This window comes from Actinia tenebrosa, unplaced genomic scaffold, assembly GCF_029948245.1.
Source record: "Actinia tenebrosa isolate PJP-AT-01 unplaced genomic scaffold, QUT_ActTen_1.0 PGA_scaffold2__45_contigs__length_23673736, whole genome shotgun sequence".
Classification (NCBI taxonomy): Eukaryota; Metazoa; Cnidaria; class Anthozoa; order Actiniaria; family Actiniidae; genus Actinia; species Actinia tenebrosa.
The window spans coordinates 12,783,930-12,796,117 of record NW_028292579.1 but is presented as its reverse complement, the minus strand read 5'-3'; the positions used below and the strand labels follow the sequence as shown (position 1 = coordinate 12,796,117).

Genomic DNA, 12,188 nt, shown 5'->3' with positions numbered 1-12,188 from the left:
TATAAATATTGGCATATATATATCATTGCAGCCCTAATAGAATCAACGAAAAAGCAAACACTATTTTTACTATTTCCATGGTTTACCTGTACAGATTTTGAATGAATGAAAAGCTAGAGAGACACTTGCTTTTGGTTCATTTTTAGTGGGATTGATAATGATGATAAATAGTTAATTAGTTTTGAAATCCTTTATTTGGATTGAAAGAATAGGATCCAGTAGAGCATGGAATAAACAGGACTACCAAACAAACGCAACAGCGTGGCGAGTGGATACTTAAAAAGTAATTACCTGGCATCTCACTTGTATTGCCTTTAGGTAGAGAATCTAAGCATAATATAAGCCATGGCAAGCATTGAAGAAAATACGAGTAGTCAATCTAGCATTAGAAAGACGCTAGAGCGAGTCAATGAAACTTTAAGAGAAATAAGGATGGCAAAGATTCTGAAAGACAAAGAGCAAGATACAGCATTTATACACAGGATAAAGCAAAAGGAAGACGAAGGCAATAGTTCAAACGAGGATGACAGCGACGGCGGTTGGGATACAGACCTTGAATGTCCTTCTGAAATAGAAGAAAAGCAGAGACCAAGAAGACAAAGTTTTGACTTGGCCGGGAAAGCAGCGTATCTTCGAGCCTGTAGAAAACTGAATGTTACACCGATCTCTTCTTTACTTCAAAATATGGAAAATAAGGAAATTTTTCTAGCCCATCATGGTATTGGACCACAAGGAGCGAAAGCTTTGGCGAAGGCATTAGCAAAGAGCACTACGGTCGAGAAGTTGAACTTGGAAGAGAATGGTATTCAGGATCAAGGAGCAGAGTATTTTGCTGTAATGTTAAAAGAAAATTGTTACATAACCGAGCTAAACTTGGCGGGAAACGCACTCAATTCTCGTGGTGCAGTTGCTATGAGTAACGTGATGACCGAAAACATCTACCTGAGAAGACTGGATTTATCTTTTAACGAATTCAATGACAGAGACGCGACTTCATTAGCCTATGGACTAAAGAAGACCGCAACCCTAAAACATCTAAGGCTCAGCCACAATTCTTTTTGTGAAACCGGGGGAGAAATCTTAGCTAAGGGGATTGAAGACAACGACTCACTGGAAACCTTGGATTTGAGTTGGAATCATTTAAGACTGAAAGGCGCGATAGCTATTTGCAAGGCAATTGGAGAAAACATATCATTAGCGTCTCTAGATTTGTCATGGAATGGCTTCGCAGACGAAGGTGCCGCAGCTATGGGACAAGCTCTTAAGAAGAACAACACCCTGACTGAACTTGATCTCAGCCACAATCGAATAACTAAACGAGGAGCCTTGGAACTCGCAAAGGGACTGGAGAAGAATAACACTCTTCGTCTTCTTAGAATGGGTTTCAATTTTCTGGAAAGAGCTGGATCATTTGCTCTACTTCGCGCAATGAAAAACAATGCTGAAACAGAGAGCGAAGAGCTGCACGTAAACAACGTTATTCTTGGAAAAGACCCAACAGATTTACCTGAAGACTTCGAAATCAACAATCAAGAATTTCAGATTGCTTTTGAAAATACTCCCTTAGAAAAAAGCCTGCGAGGAATAGAAGATGGTGAAAACAAGAAGAAGAAGACGAAACATGCGCTGCTTCAAATCGTAAAGAATTATTTGATAGAAAAACGCCTCAGAGCTGTCGACTTGTTTAACAGTATGGACAAAGACAAATCAAAAGCAATCGAGCCAGATGAAATGTTCAAAGGTTTGAAACAAGCCCAAGTGCCACTGAGCGATGCACAGATACACAAGTTTATTGAACTGCTGGACAAAAACTGCAATGGCGAAATCGATTATCAAGAATTTGCAGCAGTACATTGAAATAGCCATATTCCTTTGATTTGATTTTTGGGAAATTGAAATGCCCAATATTCTACACCAAGACACTAAAATCTCGACATATACGATAAACGTCCTTGTCATTAGTAGGGAATTTTAATTTGGTTTCAACCCAAAATAGTTATAGAAATTTTTTCTTTCAAAATGTGCAGAACAGTTACGACTCGCACATGATTTTTGGATACCACCTATCACTGAGCAGTGATAGGAGAAATTCAATTCGCGACATTCAGCCCGAAATCAAAACGTTATACTTATACGTTGTAATACGAGTGCACTGATGATGTTTGTCCAGATTCAACTCACGTTGTTTAGCTCTATTAGGCCCTATGTGCCTGCCATATATTTAGGCGCGAGGAGGATAGGTATACAGGTTCAGGTAGGCTTTATTATTTTGCCATGCTCTCTGAACCTTTTATTTCTCTTCAGTGAACAAGACTAAAAATCAGGTAAAACCCGGTATCGGTACACCTATTTTCTTTTTTTAAAGGCGATAAAGGGGAATAGGGACTGATAGGTCATTCCAAGATCAAAGAATCCCTGGAATAACTTGTGTTGTATCTGTGCATGCTTCTTAATTTCGTCATTACTGAACACGCCCGAGGTAAGGGTTGAGATTTGTAAAACCTCGAGTATTTGTGTTTAGATGTGTGCCCCATAATTCATTTTTGTCTTTAAATAAACTATCGCCTATTTCCATTGGCTATGACAACCTTTTTGAAATATTTAGGGGCACATATTCGAGATGGCGTCTATTTCGTCCGCTACTGAAACAGGCTAGGGCTTTGCAAAAATTCAGCAAATGAAATAGAGAAAAATCAATATGCCGGTGCATTCTGGGTAATTTTCAACTCAAAAAAAGGCTTTAATAAATTAAGGTTTAATACAACTTTTTGGTCAAACATAATCTTAGTGTACAGTGTGAGTAATATTAGATATTTGGTTGGAAATCGCTATATTTAAAGGATTTCCTATAGAACTACTTTTGAAATATTTTTTTCCCCCGCTATGCGCCCACCAAGGTTATTAACTGAGAGCCGAGGGAGGGAAGGCTGATTTTTTTTTTTACCCAACAGCTGTGTTTGACCATGGTTTGATGGTTTAACGTCATATGGTAAATAAATTCAGCTACTAGGAAAAGAATCAGTTCTGTTTATTCTAATGCCGAGAAAACTAAAACACCCCGCAAGAACAAAACATCACTGCGGGAATATCAGTACCATTAATCTAAAGCTAATATTTCCTCCCTATTTTAATGTTGCTTTCAAGTCGTTTTATAGACGTATTTACTATCGCCGACAAGGATTATACATCTTGACGTACGTTGGCATGGAAACAGTTGAACATTAATTTACCCAACATTCTAAGATGTAGATTTATAACCTTTTAGGTCATGCTTTGTGTGTTGATATCCTTGAGGGTGAATTATTTGGGAAGATTGTTCATCCCTTAGGATTATCCATTAGGGAAACAAATGACACCAAGTCCAACTAAAAGAAAGGCTTAAAGGTAAGTGAATTAAAACACTTTACGAATGAATCAGGTTAAATGGCCAAATGCACTCGTAAACCGGTACTGATACAAGATCGTTGAAAAGATGTTCAACACTGCTATGCATATGTGCACGGATTATATCATTCAGTGTCTTATCCTATTCTATTCCATAAATTTAAGACATTTTGAAACCTTTACTTGATCAGATGAACAATATCTTGATACCAATACGAATAATCAAACATATCCGCTTGAAGAGCTAGAGTTTAGTAAGGCAAATGAATAATCTTGGTGTGATTGTTTGCAATGTAGACCATGTTTACCTTACAAGGCTTTTGACAAAGAGTGTTAGTTTTAAATCAGTACATGTTAAAAGTTACCCACATTGTGGCTCAAATTCAGCCTTTTTTTGTTCTCGTTCTACTCATGAATTTGTCAGTCAGTCGAATGTTAGGTATACCTTTTGAGGTTTTCCTTCGGATCTGAAATGCGATCAAAATATTCGTTAATTTCTAGTCTTGACAACTATTCGAATTATTGTCAAAGGTCAAGACAAGATTGTAGAGGATTCCATTCACATGTTGAAAGCAGGCAGGCATTTATGCTTCCTTGGAAACCAGTCTTGAATATTAAAATCCCCTCCAGCAAAACTAAATACATACAAAATGACTCTTTTTCATTTACAAAATAAAAGAAGACAACAAAAAAAAAAAAAAAAAAAAAAAAAAAAAAAAAAAAGACGAATGTTAAGGCTTGAACTTGCACAACTTTTTAAACACTTTTTTCATGTATTATCAGTGAAACTGTGGTTCACAATCCAGTTTTTACAGTCACAACTGACCCAATATTGCAGGTTCTGCTTACTAATAGTTCTTCTAGAAAATTCATGTTTGTCGTTGCATGATTTGTAATACTCTCGGTCACAACAAGAACCTCGGGTACCGTACTATATCAAGGTCTTCAGGTTTTGTTTCGCATTTCGATTTGATTTCTAATTTAGTACATATAGGATATTAAAGAAAAGTAATTCGCATTTGATTTTGCTTGCTTTTATTTTCAACGCGGTGTGTATTAGAAAAACTAGAGTGGGTCTTATATTCTCTAATCTGATATGTGAACGCCCTCTGCTACTGAGTGTGGTACCTGACTAATTTGTTGATTTATGTTCAAGCACCTTCAGATGTCAGTTGTGAATTCTCGTAAGCAGACGTGATGGCACTAAGCACACCAAAGAGCAACTTCTCTCGAGAAAGAAGTGAAACTATCAAACGAGTCGATAAAACTCTACGGGTTTTGAACTCGGGGAGTTTGAAAGGACATATTGGGCGGAGTTCATTAGCTTCTAGTATATCCGGCAGGTGCGATAGTGACAGCAGTGACGATGGATGGGACACTGATTTAGAGAGTGAAGGGGTAAGCAAACGATCACCCAGTTGATTTTAAATGGTTTTTTGATTTTTCTTGGAAGAATATCTTATTGGCCATAAGTAGAGCTATGTTTCAAGAGGAGAGAGAGAGAGAGAGAGAGAGAAAAAAAGAAAAAAAAAAGAAAAAAAAAGAAAAAAAAAGAGAAAGAAAAAGAAAAAAAAAATGACGTGTTAACATCCTTTTAAATGTTTGGTATCTAGAATTAAATGAATTTGTAAGAAATCTAGTTATGCAGTCATTAAATTTGAATGTTTCGTGTTTGCAGCCCAAGAACGAATACGACACAACAGGGAGAACCATGTACTTAAGAGCCTGCGATAAACTAGGGATTGTGCCAGCGTCCTACTTTGTGCGTCACATGATACAACCTGACATGACCATGATGCATCACGGCCTGGGTCCTGCAGGAATCCACGCTATTGCACTGGCATTGGTGTACAACACCACCATTACCAGCCTTAACATTCGAGATAACGGAATAGGAGATACTGGAGGGGAAACGATAGCAAAATTACTACGAGAAAATTATTATATAACTGAACTGGACATATCTGAGAACCAGATAGAGCTTGGTGGATGTTACGAGATGGCGGAGACACTAAAAATCAACGATACTCTCACGAAACTTAGCATGGCTGGGAACAACTTACAGGACAAGGAAGCCGAGATTCTGTTACACGCTATTATGACTAATTCAACCATCACGTACCTTGATTTAAGCAACAACAAACTCTCAAACAAGTCATGTGAATGGTTTGGGAAACTCTTAGATGAAAACTGTACTATCACATTTATTGATTTGAGTTGGAATCATATTCAGGTTGCGGGCGCACAGATACTTGCCCGAGGTGTACGAGGTAACATGATGTTGAAGACGTTGAAGCTGGCATGGAATGGCATCATTGATGATGGTGCAACAGCCTTTGCTAAAGCTTTAATAGACAACAGAGTATTAACAGAACTAGACCTGGGTAGCAACAGAATCACTGATCATGGTGCTAAAGCTTTGGTGCGGACACTTCTAGTTAATAATTCTCTAGAGATTTTAAATCTTGGAAAAAATAACATCCAAGAAGATGGCGCATGCGCTCTTCTCCGTGCAGTAATGAACAGTTCAGATTCAAAGATTGCAAAGTTAGACCTGACCGGTGCGAGGATTAACGACGAATTTCATCAAATATTAGAAGAGTTTGAAAACCAAGAGCGCAATGTTACTATAGTAACCGATCATGCCCCAGAATCTCGACCAAGATCAGAAACACCAGACCCGAGCACCCTTTTGAGAAACTATCTAGCTAAGGAACACGTACGAATAGTTGACTTGTTTAGGAAGCTAGACCGCGATCAGAGTATGCAGGTTAGTGTCCGGGAATTCGTGGAGGGTCTGAGGAACTCTGATGTTGGGCTCACTACATTCGAAGTCGAGAAAATGATTGAAGCTTTAGATGTGGACGATGATGGTGAGATTGATTATAGTGAGTTTGTGTCGATACAAGGAATGTGGCAAAAACCAGAAACGAAGCACAAAAATGATCGGAGAATGTCTAAAAAAGTTTAGAAGCAAAACAGGTGCCTAATGTAGCTAATAGTTTAATAGTTTTGCACCATTAAGGGCCAAATGCAAAGGAATAATATGGTGTCAATGCAAAGTATACACTTGTTCACTTCATAGTGAATGGAGCGGAGCAGAATGGTTTGGAAACTCCATAAAACAAAGCTATTGTTTTGCGTTTGATGTTGAAACGTACCATCACGTGATACTGACCCTGCACTATGGACCAAAGCAAGTATGGCTGAAAATACTCATTTCCTTATTATTTTCATGTATGAACATTTTGAAAGTGAAAACTTTCATTCGATGACCAAAAACCATGCGAATAAATATTTCCGCGCAGATACAGTTAAGTTACTAGATGATAAATAAGAAAACATGAAAAAAGGCAATTTCCTTTTCAATAACAATTTGTATTAATCATATAGGATTAACTAACAATTAAAACACTCATTAATAAATCATAAGCTTATGGTCCAATTCGAGCCACCATACACGTCACGTGCATGAACCTTTATACCCGATAAAGTCCTCTTCATTAGTATTCAAGTGATTTTATATAGACACATGTGTCTTTATATAAAGACACGTGATGTTTATATAAAGACCACTCGAATACTATGAGGATGACTTCATCAGGGATGAAGTATGCATCCAAGTTTAGATGAAGACTTAGAGCTTCATCAAGGTCATAGTCAACCCTAATGATCTTTGACTAACGTGCCTGTCTTTGCCTTGGCACGCAATATCCAACGTGTGGGAGCTTATATTGAATCTGGTTTCGCATGCCCGTGACGTCAAATCTCTATCGAAGTATAAAAATCCATGTTCGTGACGTGTATGGTGACTCCAGTTGAACCAAAATCTTATAAATTCTTCATGAGTGTTTTAACCAGTTCAAAAAACTCGTAGATCGTGTTTTATCAGGTATAAAAGCACTCGGCTACGCCTCGTGCTTTCATACCTGATAAAACACTCCTACTCGTTTATTAAACAGTACATAATAAGTATTTTAGAACGTTTTTTAGGGTTAAAAACTTTTATATTCTCGAATACTATGAACAAATGGAGAAACTTTTCCTTCACTGTGCACTGTCAACGTCATATAACAATGGATAAAGTCGAACAAAAACAGAATAGGTTTCCCAACCATTTCGCTCCATTAACTATGTTCACTTGTTGCCGTCCTTTTTTTCTGACATTCAGGAACTCGACAATTTTGCAGCATCAAATTATAAGAAAATCTGTACATTAATTAATTAAATCTACTTAGACACCGAAAAGATTACTAGGATTTTATTGACAAAAAAAATGTTACTTATATACATCACTGCTATTTGTCAAAAGTTATTAATAGACGTCGAAGAATAAAGGTTTTAGTAATTCTTTGTGAACCCGGCATATTTTTACCAGTTGATTATAATTTTAAACATTAGAAATTGTGTACAAGAACACATCTGCAATAAATTGCTGGCGATCAACCAAAATATACTGAAATTCATGTTTTAAAACCAGTGAACTTCCAGTGTTCAGCCATTGTACACTAGGATCCCTCCGCTCTTGTCTGTCTATTTGTCTGTCTGTCACACACTTCCAAAACAGCTCTTCTATTATCTGCATTCATAACCGGCTTTTCATTCTTGATCGTCATTTTTCAATGGGTTTTCTTTGTACCTTCCATGATAAATACATTGTTCTGCGGGTTATCCCTTTTCAATAATAACTTGTCTGATTTGCTATTCATTTTTTTGTTTGCATTTTCTTTCAATGCCCCATTTGAGGGTTTCCACTGATAATCCATTCAACAGTATCTTGCAGAAGTGTCATGTTGTAGTGCCTGTAAGTTTAATAAAACAGGAAAGACTCAATACATGTGACATTCCCCTAGTTTACGAAAAAAATATCAAATTGATGCATGATGATAATGATGATGATGATGATGATATTAATACCAGCGCTTATTTATGAATATGAACAAGATGATACTTCAATCAAAAACATTTCAAAATCTGGGAAGAGGGCCGGAGTCTACTGATGTTACCTTGCTATGTTTTTAAAGGTCTTCATTTTCTCAGTAAATTCGGCAAATGGCAAAGTTAAGGTGAATCCTCCAGCACATTTACAATATTTTGACATATTGGCGTCTTTAATCTGAAATGACAAAGTGAGGATGATATTAGATGACGGCGATATTCCAACAGGTCGCAATATTTGAATCACGCGAGATGTAGAATGTTCTGCAATGGCATATCAAACTCATGAGAAAGCTTTTCTGAATGTTACAAAAACAATTATTTACCCCTTTACACTTGGCGCACTTTAGGTCTTGTAACACGTACGCCATTGATCTTTTCTGTACTGCAGAGATTAACTGGTGCTCGATAGCGTCCATGTCATATTCATTTTGACAGTTTGGACAGTGACACGAGGCACTGAAAAAAAAACAAACAAAAAAACCCACATTTTAGTATTTTTGTGACAGTTCTGAAAAAGAAACGACAAAATAGTAGAGTGTATTAGTTTTGTGCCTCCCTTAGAGGTGGCGTTATTAACGGAGCACAAAAGAAAGGGTCAAGCCTGTCTATTGGTTGTAGCTGCCATTAATACTCACGAGTTATTTCCATCGGCTGGTACGATATAAGGATCCCGACAAAGGTCCAGATCACGACAAGCATTGCAAAACTGACATATTACCTGTAACCAAGCAAACACAATACTAAGTGATATTACTTATAATGATATAGATATACCCGTCCAATGTCCCATCCAGCCCAGAACACTAGGTCTATAACACCTAAGAGACAAAGCTTGGGTTTTCTGTGGATAAATGATATGTCTACTGTGCAGAAAGCCGAAAAAAAAATCGATATTCAGGGTCGTCCTTCATGAATTTGCAAGATGTGATCCTATTGGAGGGCACACATGTGTAGAACAATAGAAAACAATGACCTTTCCCCAACCCCGCCCCTAAACCTAACCAATCACAGGAGACGTTGCAAATTCGTGAAGCCAGATTTTGCAGTGTACTATGGCGCGTTTTCGGGTTCAAAATTAGATATGTGTAGCTTGTGCCAATTACTTTTGAATTCATATCTTTTTACCGCTTATTACTTACGAAAACATGTTTGTTTCACTCAAATTACCTTTGAAAACATGTAACCTAGAAGACAACTGACTTTTGAAACTATTCTTGTGTAAATTATTTTTGAATTCATATCTTTCACCACCATGTATTACTTGCAGAAACACGGATTACTTTTGAAACACGTCTTTCGGCATCACTACTTTGAAAACACTGCTCTTTGCAGCATTATTTATCAAAGACCTTCCTTTCACTAAATGACTTTAACAAAACGAATCCGGTTTGTGCCCATTTAATACTATCGAAGCTAACACCTCGCTTACGTCTAATACGACGATCCTTTTCAATTAATTCTTCACATTCCAACATAGCGACTTCCGCTTTGGCTTTCATTCATTACTTGCGAACAGTGATCGCATTACTTGCAAACACAAATTACTTTTGAAACATTTTTGAGCCAGGCGTTCCTGGTCAACTCTGAGGCTGATCATGACAAGAGACTAGGAGGAGCTAGCCTGCGTAGCCAGGCGTTCCTTGTGGGTTTTGGGGGGCCTTGGGGAGACAGGGTGGAAGTACCAGAGACACCAAATCCTCTAGAAGCAATCCATTTCCACGAACTTTCCAATTCTGTAGATCCTTTGAGAGCAATATCTGTTGAAGTTAAATCCCAATCTATAAGATACTGCAACTGTTCCCTCGGTATTTCGAATCGCGTGCGACCAACCTACCCAGAATTACACACTTGGACACACACTTTCCAGAGACAGGGCCGTAGCCACCGGTACGGTTGGTCCGGTTTCAACCGAACCAAAGTTCGGGAAAAAATATAAGAAAACTAGGAGCAGGCGTAGCTCAGTTGGTTAGTGCGCGACCTTCGGAGTTGAGGTCCACGGTACGATCTTTAGGATCTCCACGTCTGTTTCGACTTCTCTCTAATCCGTGTAGCTTCAGCTTTAAATACTCTTTCATACAGAACAGTGATGGAGAGAGGGGGTAAAGTGCGCACCGTCGGCTTCCACTGATAGCAGTTCAGTGAATTTCAACTGAAGGAACTACCGACGTTAAATATAGGGAATATAGGTACTTTACTTTACTTTAAAACCGAACCGATCAGAAATTTGTGACTGCGACCCTGAGAGATCGTTCTGCCTCTGACAAAAGAGAGGAAACAACCGCTAGGGAGCTCTGTACGTCTGCAAATACTGGTGTATTCGAGGAAATTAGTCGAATGTGCTGCGTTATTTGTTGAAGTCGAAAGACTACATAGTCCACTAACTCCTCGCTTGAATCTTGATTTAAGCTAAATCTAGAGAGATCGAGCAACACATGACGAAGGGATGACAGAAGCCTCAACTGTTCTTCAGGAACATTTGAACACATGCAATTATATATTAATACTGGTTGACTAAATTTATATTAAATTTGATAAAGAACTACATAAATAAATATACTACAAGGTGTAAGTTCGCTCCTCCTAATCTCTTGTCACATGATCAGGCTCAGAGTTGACCAGGAACGCCTGGCTCAAAAATGTTTCAAAAGTAATTTGTGTTTGCAAGTAATGCGATCACTGTTCGCAAGTAATGAATGAAAGCCAAAGCGGAAGTCGCTATGTTGGAATGTGAAGAATTAATTGAAAAGGATCGTCGTATTAGACGTAAGCGAGGTGTTAGCTTCGATAGTATTAAATGGGCACAAACCGGATTCGTTTTGTTAAAGTCATTTAGTGAAAGGAAGGTCTTTGATAAATAATGCTGCAAAGAGCAGTGTTTTCAAAGTAGTGATGCCGAAAGACGTGTTTCAAAAGTAATCCGTGTTTCTGCAAGTAATACATGGTGGTGAAAGATATGAATTCAAAAATAATTTACACAAGAATAGTTTCAAAAGTCAGTTGTCTTCTAGGTTACATGTTTTCAAAGGTAATTTGAGTGAAACAAACATGTTTTCGTAAGTAATAAGCGGTAAAAAGATATGAATTCAAAAGTAATTGGCACAAGCTACACATATCTAATTTTGAACCCGAAAACGCGCCATAGTGTACATGGTGGAGTTGAAGCTGTTTCTTGTGCTCCGTGTCTCCCCTCCCCCTCCCCCCCTCTCCCTTCCCCGGCTTTCTTCATAAAACGCACTTTGAAACAGCTCTAATATAATCATGAAATGAAAACCAAGAGCTTGCTACCCTAGGAAAACGAAAACCATTAAAAAAATCAGTCATTGATACACGAAACACGATTCCATTCCATAGTAAAACGAGACTTTATTGTAATGCGAAATGGCCGCTTGTACGAGAACGCATTAAACCTTCACAAAAGCTAGTTTTGCAAAACCGTTTTTGACATCTTTAAATCTTCTTTGAGCATTCAAGAAATGGCGTTTTAGTGTAACTTGGCTTTAACAAGCCGAAAAATATCCACTCAAAATGACCACGACTTATCAAGATACCACAATTTATGATGCCAAAAATACTGTTGAAATATCAAGTAATGCAATAATCTTTACTTGGAGGAAGATAGCTTGTAAGGTAATAGGTCGGTTCCTGTTATTCTAAAGCAGGTAAACATTAACAAGAAACGTAATGACGATCATACCCAAATTATTTACAAGAACGAAGAGTTTTTCTTTTAATTAGACATTTTTCTCCTATCAAAAGAAAGAATAAACCGATCCGTCCATAATACTGCGTGTTATCCAGTTTTTTTATTTACAAAATTGTAAACTGGCTTTGAGCCTGAAAAATTAATTAAATAACCCCTTACT

General features: G+C 37.7%; 2 protein-coding genes across 2 annotated transcripts in view; one reads left to right on the top strand and one right to left on the bottom strand.

Annotated features, from left to right (window-relative positions):
- The first annotated feature begins 345 nt into the window (after positions 1-345).
- LOC116302506 (uncharacterized) lies at positions 346-6,741 on the top strand. Its single transcript, XM_089034067.1, has 3 exons — positions 346-1,741; positions 4,577-4,782; positions 5,063-6,741. Exons 1-3 carry the CDS (start codon positions 346-348, stop codon positions 6,353-6,355), a joined length of 2,895 nt encoding a protein of 964 aa, XP_088890193.1. The 3' UTR covers positions 6,356-6,741.
- A 901-nt stretch (positions 6,742-7,642) lies between these two features.
- LOC116302507 (DNA polymerase epsilon catalytic subunit A) overlaps positions 7,643-12,188 on the bottom strand; it is a 41,761-nt gene continuing 37,215 nt past the window's right edge. Inside the window, exons 61-64 of the mRNA XM_089033968.1 lie at positions 8,961-9,043; positions 8,649-8,781; positions 8,391-8,500; positions 7,643-8,186 (exon numbers count right to left, since the gene is read on the bottom strand). Of these exons, the coding sequence (XP_088890094.1) occupies positions 8,114-8,186; positions 8,391-8,500; positions 8,649-8,781; positions 8,961-9,043 (399 nt within the window). The 3' untranslated portion in view covers positions 7,643-8,113. The remainder of the gene's footprint in view (positions 8,187-8,390; positions 8,501-8,648; positions 8,782-8,960; positions 9,044-12,188) is intronic.

Excerpts from the sequence above, each read along its gene's own strand:
- LOC116302506 (XM_089034067.1), top strand. The coding sequence starts at position 346 with ATGGCAAGCATTGAAGAAAATACGAGTAGTCAATCTAGCATTAGAAAG. Across the intron at positions 1,742-4,576 it reads GCCAGATGAAATGTTCAAAG|ACGTGATGGCACTAAGCACA; the intron begins GTTTGAAACAAG and ends TCTCGTAAGCAG. Across the intron at positions 4,783-5,062 it reads CTGATTTAGAGAGTGAAGGG|CCCAAGAACGAATACGACAC; the intron begins GTAAGCAAACGA and ends TCGTGTTTGCAG.